The sequence below is a fragment of the Cataglyphis hispanica genome, chromosome 12 (genome assembly GCF_021464435.1).
Source record: "Cataglyphis hispanica isolate Lineage 1 chromosome 12, ULB_Chis1_1.0, whole genome shotgun sequence".
NCBI lineage: Eukaryota > Metazoa > Arthropoda > Insecta > Hymenoptera > Formicidae > Cataglyphis > Cataglyphis hispanica.
In genome coordinates, this window is record NC_065965.1 from 1,125,284 (window position 1) to 1,136,939 (window position 11,656).

The 11,656-nt window shown below is 32.0% G+C and overlaps 1 protein-coding gene across 4 annotated transcripts; it reads right to left on the reverse strand.

Annotated features, from left to right (window-relative positions):
• Nucleotides 1-93: 93 nt before the first annotated feature.
• Nucleotides 94-9,258, reverse strand: LOC126853412 (JNK-interacting protein 1). 4 transcript variants are annotated; one of them, XM_050599130.1, is made up of 8 exons: nucleotides 8,732-9,258; nucleotides 6,806-7,030; nucleotides 5,734-5,954; nucleotides 4,744-5,019; nucleotides 4,301-4,453; nucleotides 3,503-3,786; nucleotides 3,029-3,207; nucleotides 94-2,664 (listed from the first exon to the last, which is right to left on the reverse strand). In XM_050599130.1, the coding sequence occupies exons 1-8, from the start codon at nucleotides 9,034-9,036 to the stop codon at nucleotides 2,592-2,594; spliced, it is 1,716 nt and encodes a 571-aa protein (XP_050455087.1). In that variant the 5' UTR covers nucleotides 9,037-9,258; the 3' UTR covers nucleotides 94-2,591. The 4 variants fall into 4 exon arrangements, with proteins under 4 accessions (XP_050455087.1, XP_050455084.1, XP_050455088.1 ...); XM_050599127.1 differs by having other exon boundaries at nucleotides 5,734-5,975; XM_050599131.1 differs by having other exon boundaries at nucleotides 6,818-7,030; nucleotides 8,732-9,257.
• Nucleotides 9,259-11,656: the final 2,398 nt, after the last annotated feature.

The following is an 11,656-nucleotide window of genomic DNA, read 5'->3' on the forward strand; positions in this document are numbered from 1 at the left end:
GAACGAGAAGATGATAGATATAATATATATATATATATATATATATATATATATATATATATATATATATATATTACTCAATGAAAACGCTCGTTTGTATCTCACATCTCTATTATTTTATTCGATAATGTGTCTTGAACAGATTTGAGAAGAATCACTATGTCGTCAGAATAATGAATTTCTGCACAACAGCGATATAGCTCTATGAGAAAATAATCGAAAAGGCACCGCATTTCGAGGCGATCTTAATCAAAGGCACGTGTAAATGTTTTGCATATCGCGATACAGTGAGAGATCCTAAAATGAATAATCATCGTAAATTGTCTCTCAATTTTTATTCAATATACCGTATAATAGATGCATGTTGTGTTGAATGTGTATAAAGTTGTTTATCGTGTGTAAGAGTCATATACTTATCTGACATACACTAATTGTCAAATGAAACAATGCGCAGAATTTGTATTGTCGAGATGTCAATCAATAAGATTCTTAATATGTATACAGAAAGTTTTAATTACGAAATCGCGAGATTTTATCGTAAAATATTATAGTTTTAATTTTTTTATACCGAAATACCACATAAAGTTTGAATCTACGAGCTTTTTTAAAATAACTAGATATTTATAAAAAAATATTTTAATGAATTTTTTTGCTAATTCTTATTGTTTGTATTTCACGCATATTTTAAATTAAATTGCGAAAGTGACCACTTGATAATTTAAAAACAATTTGTAAATACAATTGTGTTCATCGATTAAATTGATGACTGACTGCCTCTCGATAAAAGTTTCCTGATCAACAGATGCAGTTTATCCGCAATGAAAAAGGGATTATAAAATAAAGACAGATTAATAGCGGTAGTAGTATCAATTGATAATAATACTGTTCATGTCAATTGCACGCACAAGTAATATCATATTTTTTTTCATTTCTACTCTTTTTTTTATTATTTCACATTATCCGCAACGAAATGGTACTTGCAATTTAGTTTATACTGTATATTCGGCGAAAACATTGCAATGCAGCATAATAATATTTTCGATACAGAGGCCAATGTGCGTTATTTCGATAGTGTCTTTCACAGAGTCGGACGAGACCGGAAGAGATTCAAGAGTACTTAAAATATTATCGTCATAATAACGAAACTTATAATTGGTGATTTTACAGAGAGCAAAGGATAGAAAAATATACGAGATTCTAATAACGGAGCGCACATATACACATTGACCGCTGTCCTCTTACAATAAGAACAATACAATTGGAGATCGTTCTAGATTCTAGACGACTATTCGTTGCTACGATGAAGTATGCCATCAGCAAAAAGCACATCCGATGCGTGCCAAAAAAGTTAAGCATCTTTTTTTTTTAAATCGGTTAATGGTTTAATCTCTGCTACGATTTTCTTTTCGCTAAACTTCATGTGATCCAACTCCAATGTGAGCCAACACTATTGTCATTCCCTTTTTCTATATGTATATCATTAAACGAATTAACTTGGTCATAGGATTGCGATTTTAGGAATTAATTCGCATTCTAATTATTAATTATCAAATTTTTAAAGAATATTTAACGAACTTCTTTTCAGGCATGACGCGACTATTAATTACGTTGAGTCGTGATATTTAACCGTTTAATTGCCAAAAATTGCTCTTTGATCTAAAATTAAACAATTTCTAATTTCTTTGTATTCATGCGATTTAAATTTTAAAAAAATCTATTTTAAGTATCAATATATATGCGTGTATCTATTGCAATATTAATATTTTTATTATTTGAAAAATTGATGTATACTTTTTGAAACATAAATATAAAGACTTTTTTTAATCAAACTTTCATCAAATCAAAAGTGACGTTATTATAATTGGGACGTTAATGAGGTTGAACGATTAAATTATTTTGCAAAATTTGCTCTGCTTTCAACTGTGAGAATATAGTATAGAAATAGATAGAAATAAATTTTCGCAATTGAAAACAGATCAATTTTTATCAATTGTTAAAGCGTCAATATATATTATTCTTCATTCGTGAACTTTTTTTTTTGCTGTGTCGCATTTTGCGTTTCGTTAGCAGAAACATTCCAACAATAAAATTTTTTAATATTTGGAAAGAAAATTATCTTATGCTCATAAAAAGTTTTATAAAATAATAACACTATGTATATACTCAACCATTATAATTTAATGCCAAAAAAACAAAAACGTATTTGAATATCTTCCAGTATAAAAATAGTTAATTTTAAACGACATGATGTCTATGATAAAAAATCAAATAATTAACCAATATTATTCTTTCATGAGCTATTTTTTTCCGCTCTCTTTTACATATGTAGAATTATATTGAATCGCATGCATGAAATAGAAAAGAATTTTTTAGGAACAGAGTATGTTATAATGGAAAATTGAATCCGTCGTGACGCTTCCCAAAAACGCTCAGTACACATAGATATACATATGTTCAATATATGTATAAATTGGGTGTTTGATTCGCGTATTATTTTATATCTACAATTAGCGGGCGATATGTACAGGGGCAAGGGAGAAGTGAGATTTATTATTTTCTCTACAGCCGTTATATGTCAGGCCGAGAGCAATTTATTCAATGTAGATGTCCTCTATTGGGAAAGCAGTCTCGATGAATTTTGTGTAGAACCGATGAAAAGCGCGTCTGAAAAAAAAATCTAGAGTTATCGCTTGTGATCCATGAACACTTCATCAGGACGCAGGACACAAGGTTCTCTCTTTTTCATTTTTTAAGGATATTTATAAAATAATTAAAATTTTTGAATACAGATTATATAATACATTATCATTTTTTTAATTATATAAGGATTTATAAAATATAATAAAATAATATAATAATATATAAAGAAAGAATGTATTAATATATAATATACATTATTATTACTAGTAATATTAAGAAATCAATTATAAATAAATTAAAAATTTTTTAATTAAGAAATTTAACGCAGAATGTAAAAAAAATCAAATTCTCTGTGAAAATAAAATAAATTACATAAAGAATGACTCACCCGACAGCTTCGGCGACTGGTCTCGTGGATTCCAGACCGATGAACACGTGGCAAGCGAACCTCTGTAGAGTAGGATGCTTCGTGATGAAGCCGAGGTAACGATGATCTCGAGGATGAAACGCACAGAACGATACATTTTTCAGTGAATAGAAATAGTCGTGACAGGGACCTTGACTTTTCTGCAAAACCATGTCAATGACAATTAGAAATTCTCTGATTTTTTTATTTTTCTTTTTAGTTACTTATATAATATTTGCGTAATATTAAATGTATACAAATAAAGGTTTAAACGAAAAAAATAATAATTTAAATAAAATAATTTGCTTATATATAAATTCTTTTTAGATGGGATGTAAAAACTCTATGATATATCAAAAGTTTAACAAAATGTACGGTTTTTGTTGAGGATTAAAATAAATAGATCGTATAAATCACATATATACGAATAAATTTCAATCACAAGGAATCGCTTACTCTTGGTTTACTTCTATCGACCATTCGAAGACCTTGATCGGATACTTCCAAGATGCAGCCTTGCGAGACGGGCGGATCCTGCAATGAGTTGCGTAGGATCCTCCGTACAGCCTGACAAACCACCCCTGTACCCTTGTGCGCCAAGGTCTCTACCGAACCCAGGTAACCCAGGAGATATCTTTCTCTCTTTACTTTGGGCGCGGTGGGGTCGAAGTCACTGTAGTCCATGTCGACCGCGTAAGCTGACGGAAAGATACCTTGTCGGCCTGTCCTCAGATTTACTCCTAACACATGAAGAACAGAAGAGTAGATTTTATCAATAATAATAAATCTGAATATTTATATCAGTACTTATATTATACATTAATATTGTACTGCTTCTTTTTTTTTATTTTTCTCTCTCTTATTTTTACTTATTTAAGATTTCTTGGAAATTAAGCTAAATAAATGTCTAATATGTATCTTATTAGTTTTAGATATTCAGTCTTATTTTTAAATCAACTATTCGTTACACGATTTTTATTATATGTATAGATGACGAAACATTTTTAACAAGTAACGATCTTCTCCATAAATTTTATACATGTTTAAAAATGTAAACAAAAAAATGTAAAAGTTCGAAAGAATAGGATTTTACTTAGATCTCTTTATGTGTCGTCTGGATATTTGTTGTTTGACAGTTTATCATTATCGTTAGAAAACTGAAGAAATTGAGTCGATTTTATTAGGTAAATGGAAAGGAAGCTTATGATTAAAGTTCGATATCTTGAATGGCGCGAAATTGATATCTTTACGCACCTTCGCACCATAGGTCGTCAGCCTCCTTCTGCACGTATATAGGATCTCCGATTTCAAGATCAATTTCGTCGTGATGTCGTGGTATGAACTTGTGCAGACCTCGATGCGTTGCCTCCAGCAGTTCCAGTTGGGTAAACGGTACGCCTCCGCTTCCTTGAAAATGAAAAAAACAAACTGGTATTGATCCTAGTTATTCTGATCCGTGCGAAAACAATTTATAACACGAACAATAATTCCTCCCCGACTTTTACGGAAGGCAACGGAATCTACAAACTTATACAGTTCCTCGCAGAAAAATCTAATAATAAAATCATCGGAAACATATTATTGTTTTTTTATAATATTATGCGTTTTGCAAAATTTTAAAAAATTATTTTATTTTTTTTCTGAGCCAAAAATTTAATTGCGTATTTTTCTAATATTAAAGATTAATGCAAATTTACCCGGAGTGCTACTAGGCGATACCGAATCCGTGTTTTGCAGAGTATTACAAGGTATGGGCGATACGCTTTTGGGTCCGTTTTCAGGTGAATGAGCGGTGGAATGACCACTGTCGGTGGCCATTCTCTCGCTATCAGGTGAGCTGTCCTCGTGACGAAGTCTGGGATGACATTTCCTCAGGATAAGATGAGGCCGGACCGATGTCGAGCCGGTGGCAGCGCTCAATTCATCTGCCAGAGAAGATGACGTCTGCATGGACGTCTGGCACATGGGCGTAGCTGAGACCAGGATAATCAATCACATATTAAAATCTCTTTCTTAAATAAATACTGTGAAAATAGAAAATGAATAACTTCTGGTTTTTTTTTAATTTTTTTTTCTTTTATATCTACTTTTGGCTCTTTTTATCATATCAAATTTTCACACGTGCAAAAAAAGTTTACTGAAATTTAAATACTTTCTTCACAATTGCGAAATGATAGTTAGATAAATGCATTTGAATTTACAAGACGACAGGTTCATCGCGATTACATATGGAAAACTGTTCTACAGTATGCTTCTTATAGAACTGATATGATATAACTGGACTGGATTTTTTTTTATTGTGGTTGACAACGCGGTTGATTTCTCCATTTCATCAATACATGTAACTAACGTGTTACGCGAAAAATGATACAGCTGATGTCTATCAGAAGCTGCGTGCATGCATTGACATATTTATCATTTATAATCAATTTTAATTTTCTCATACATATCGTTTCTTATAGGATTTTTGAAAATTCTGATTATTTACAATTACAATTTGACAGTATAAAGTTGAAGAATTTTTATGTAACAGATTTCGTTAATATTATCATTAATTAAATAAATTATCACTCATGCATTCTTCCAATAATTTCGATAATACAAAATGTAAGATTGGAGAAACGCTAATTTCTTTTTATTAATGTTATCATTATTGAATGAATTATCTATTTACATGTTTTTCTTACATTTCTTGTTTTTTGGAATTTCCGGCAACCTTCGACGTCTGCGCTCTGTGCCGCCGCTTCCGGGTCGATTCGAGGGCACGTGCTCCGGCGTAGGCCAGGAGCTCAAACTGGAACACGAGTCGCCGACATCGCTGACGACACTATCCCGACCGCCGTTACCGGATACAGTATTGACACCCCCGCCCGGTCCTGGTCCGCCGCCGCCTACTGATCGACCCCTGCTGCTCAATCCACCGAACAGGCTAATATCATCCAACGATAGTCATATAGTGAGCTAAGCTATCATTTCCCATGCTGCCTATTTCATTTTTATAACCCGTTTATATAACCCGTTGGCAAATACGAGTAAAAAAATTCTCGTTCTTGATTGAAATGGCTTTAAAGTTTATATGTCGCCAAGAATTGCCATCGCAAAATTATGAAAGATTGTAATATATGTTATTCGATCAGCAGTTTTATAATCTCTTCAAATTTTAATGATTGATAAGAGATAAGGGAAGTGCAAAAAGTAATGCATATTTGAAACGCTCATAAAATATTAGAAAGTATTTTCGGAGGCCACTCGAGTTATTTTTAATAATATTAGAATTTTTATAAAATTGTGGTGTTATGGTAAATGTGATGATGTACATCATTATACATGATGCAGATATTAAGATGTAATTGTGTTTGAACGTGAAATAAATGACAAGTTGCAACGCAATTGTAACTTTTCAGAATTATAAATTATTTGGCAAATGAAATTTATTTTGCATTATAATGCAAAATATGAAAAAAAATCAAATATTTCGAATATTAATTGTCTTATTGCGCGAAAAAATTGACATGATTCTTTTATTTCCAATATTGCTTTAAATTTGAAATTAAGTTGCTATAAATCAAAATATTTTATCTTTATCGCTTTTCTTGTCTCGAATCTTTATGCCTTTTGTCAAAGAATATTCCGTCAAAATATTGCAAGTTTTATCCGATATATTGGTAACCAATAGAGAATAAAATTATACGTCAAAGAAAAATAAGGCATAAATAAAGTATATAAGGATATAATTTATAATAATGAATGAACACTTACGATGTTACCAACCTGAAATCGCTATCAGCTACGATCGAACAGTGATGGTCCAGCTCCTCGCTGTCATCAGGGGTGGTATGTCCGCTTTGATCATCGTGTCGATGAATAACGACAACTTCCTCATCCTCGGAGTCGCCGGTAACGACGTCACAGGATCTGCCGACTTCTTCATCGCTTCCTTGCGAAGATGTTGGCGAATCATCGATCATTACATCATGTACGAGCCTGATAGCCAAATCGTTAGATATCCATATAAGATACATTAAATTTGTGTTAAAAACACGATTCAAAAATGTGACATATAATGAAAAATCAATGAAGTATATCTGATAGCGAATTGTTTCTTAATTATTCAAAAAATGTATCATAATTGCTTTATTATTTGTGAATTAATACATTGTTGCGTGATGTAATCTTTCTTTCAAAATTTTAAATAATTGATTAAAATTTTTTTAATAATGTTATATAATAATAGTTATAACTCTCTTAAGGAGATCAGCAATCAAGACTATGATTATACAAACATGATTACATTATCATATTATGATTATGAAGATTAAACGCTATACGCAAAATTATATAATTAAATCGCATGCCAGAGACTCTCACACTCACATAACTTAACAATAGATAAATAGAAAATAAAATCTCTGTAAATAGAATCATCGGTTATTTATGATAAAGGCAACATATATATATGTGTGTGTGTGTGTGTGTGTGTGTGTGTGTGTGTGTGCGTTACAACAAAAACCGTAGATCATCATCAAAGTTGTCTATATACGCGTTGCAGTTTCATGTCGCATTTGTATCCTTGTGTCACTTATGCCACAAGATCAATAATTTTAAAGGCACGATGCCGATACAACTAGGCTGTTCTTTCATGATTTTTAATCTAATCATCGAATCTCTCGGTAATTTTAAATTACGATTTTATAACTTGCTTGAATCTCCTAGTGTCATATATGTCTGTTAGATACATTGACACATTTTTTCTTTTTACTTTACAATCCTATACAGTATTGCAATAACTTGACATCTTTGAATTTGTTAAGCAGAAGTTTTTGACGAAATATAAAGATAATAAATTTTGCTATTAAAGAGTATTTTTTTTTAACTCCTAACAATCGGTGTCATAATTCCTACTAAAGATTATTTCTGAAATTGTCAATTCTAATTATCAATCTTATTACTTGTCAAAATACAATGTAAATAAATTATGTGTACAAATTTTATAGGAGTTGATACAATTTATTGGAAAGGAAAATGTAAGAATGAGTTCATTGTTTTTTATAAGTATTATATGAATAATATACATTATTCATTTGTCTATAGATATCTGATTTTGTCATATAAAAGTTCAATATTGTGCATATATTGTAAAATAATTGATACTTTTAGAGAATCCAGCATGCATACATATTCTGCATTTTATATATACATATACATATATATATATATATATATATATATATATATATATATATATTCTCTAATATTTTTTATTGTGATAAAAATATGATGTATCTAGACGAATGATAGTTCGTTAAATGATATAATATTAAATATAATTTTGTCCAATTATCTACATTTATTTTCATCAATTTCATAAAAATAGACAATGACGTATTACTGATATTTCTTATATATCCATGCACTTTCGATTTTATCAACGTGGTGCGCTATCTACAATCTACATTGCCCTGTATATTTTTACTTGGTAACAATAAATGACCTGTGCGATATATTATCGTTTTATTTCAACTTCTAATGCGATCATTAATCCTTCTTCCCCGCTTCCCCGTCTAAATTAGCTGCCCTTTTTTAATTCCAGATCGCCGCCTTTCGCAAACGTCGCTGTCACGGTCCTTATCGCATCAACGATGTCATCTGTTCCGAAGACAGGTTTATCGCGGAGCGCATACTCACGTGTAGTTGGAAAGCGGGGTCTTCAGATGTTGGGGCAGCCTCTCGAAGTAGTGTCGGAACTCCTCGAACTCGCTGTCAGCCATCGTCGCGTCGCGTTTACAGGATGAGCAAAATGCAGGGCACAAGGCAGGGGTCGGTCTCGAGGGCGGCCGTGGCGGCCTGGAGGAGAGCTGCTCGTCGACCCCCAGGAAACATACGGGGTGAAAAGATGTCGCTGACGTTGTCGCCGACGTCGCTTCGACTCCGTGCAAACGCGACGCAACCCCTATTGATTCCTGCGTGGTGAACGTCGCGCGCCTGCTCATTCGCGTTGGGGGTGGGCCGGGATTCTCGAGAAAGAGAAGAGAAAAAGAAAGAGAGAGAGAAAGAAAAAAGTAAAACGAGAGCTACACTGTAGGGTGAATGTTTGGCTGCGTATTTTCATCTTGCATTTAGCGTTAAATACAGCGACCACTAATGACGACGCTAAAACACGACGTCGAACTCGTCGGGTTAACGAGAGATCAAGATTTAATGGTCGCACAGCGTTAAATGAACACCACGAATACGCTTCTATCTATCTTGAACTCCTTCAAGAGATTTAGTTGTTATGTTTAAGTTGGGATAGCATAATTATATACTAATTATAAATTAATTAACAATTAACGCGTTTTATTTCTAAAACAAAGATTTTATTATAAAATAATATGTTTTTAATATATTAGGTCAATTTTTATTCAAACTTTCTATTGTCTAATTTTCAAACATATTTTCAGAGACATTATGAAAAAAAAAAAAAAAACAATAGAGAGCGCGACTATACCTACACGTTTCGAGAAAATGTGAGCCATTTATATTCTAATTAAAAAAAAAAAAAAAATGTGGACCAAGCCTTTGTTCGAACATTTGTGGATCTAGCGCGCTGCGGTCGATATACTACGCAATGAAACATTTATCAGTAGGGAGCATAAACCCCAGGAGTTTACAGTCGTATCTTCCGAAGTAGCTTAGAATTCGCAGCGGAGAACGACGCGAACGTTGCGATATAAAATTCCGGTGATGGTTAAATATTTTACAGCCGCCCTGCAATCGATCTTTTGCACTCATACACCAGTGGCTGCAACAGTAGATTTATCTTCTTCATATTCCGACGATGACTCATCAAAAATTTTCCAATTGGCGATATTTCATCAAGCAACGTGTCTGTGAAAAGATTATGAATTAAAATACTCATTCACTTTTTATGAATCAAAATCAATTTCTCTGATATCAATTAACACGAAAATTGTAATTAGTTTAAATAATCAAGTTCTTATTTTAAAAGATTAGAATTTAATGAAACGAAAAATTAAACAACATTGATAAAATCTCGACAATTAAAAATGTATTAATAACTGCTAACACATACTTAAGTAGAGAATGATTAATGAATTAATCCATTAAATGATAAATTTAAATGAGATTTAATTAAATTATATAAATTATAGAAAGATCGTATTTTGTGAATATCTATTTTTTTAGCAACTTTTTTTTCGCCAGCTACGCGGAGAACATTTTTCACTTTGTATGTGTCCTTCCATAACTCTTTATCTTACAACCACCCCTGTCTCTTCAATCACCTGTTATACTTTTCTTTCGTGCTGAGAGCATGCTTAGAAAGGATTTTCCTGTTTGTCTATGGATAATCATCGTTTTCTTCGTCGTGAGGAGTGTTTTTGCGTAATTCGGTCGCTCCAATCGATTAAAAAATTTTAATCGATTTACTCGAGACCACTTTGAAAGCTTTAAGAAAGAATGTATCTCACGTTATCGAAGCAACAGGCGAGACTATTGATGTCAAGAGAGACAACACGACACGAATAGGCAAAAAAATATGATAAGTATAAAGAATGCATAAAAATATAAAATATATAAATTGCATAAATATATATATATATATATATATATATATATATATATATATATATAAAGAATAAAAAAAATATGATTTTAAAAGAACAGAAAAGATTGTGGAATATTATTTAAGAATAAATATAATATATATTTGTACATCTCTTATTAATTAAAAATATTTCCATTTGCATTCGAACATTATAAATATTGAAGAACAGAAATCAGTGCTCAAACGATATAGATGTAGCAATTAAACGCGTGTTTATTATGCGACGGAGAAGAATCTCGTTAGCGTAATCTCGAGCAAAATTCAAACAATACGAGGTAAAAGAAATTGTCGGTATCGAATTGCGTCTGACCTAGTGGCCTTTGCAACGTAATAGAAGACAGAAGCTAAATTCGTGTTCTCTAGTGTCTCATCCTCCTCTTTTAGTCTCAATGTCGACATAATGCCATGGATAATTATTCTGCTGTTTCAAATTTAGTGATGTATCGTGGCGGAAACTGATATCTCATATCACTGACATATGACAGAACAGATTCACCAAATGCGGGTAATATACGATTGCAAAATTACATATACGCACAAAATGATTTTCTTATAATTTCGAAAAGATTTATCATTAAATTTCTCAATTTTTTTTTCTTAATCATTCCTAATTTTTTGATTTTTTAAACCTTAAAAGCATATTTTCGTAACTCTAACTTCTTAATTTTTAATCTTAGAGCGTATTTTAGTAGCGAGTTTAAAAATTTTACATTACAATTGATAATAGAGTTAACGAAAATTAGTAGCAAATTAAATTGATTGAATAATGTTAAATAGATAATTTATTCTTGACCGCGACCAGAATTCCGGTCGAAACTCGTAAGAGATATCCTTGAAAGAACTACTGCCTTCGAAATGCATCCCGATAAGGTAGGAGTATCGAGGATCGAACGATACTCTCAATCTCTCTTAATGCCGGAGAAACACTCGGTATAATTTAGCGAGGGTAGAACTGTGGCAACTGATAGCGGTAAGTGATGAACACTGGTAATGTGCTGCATCTA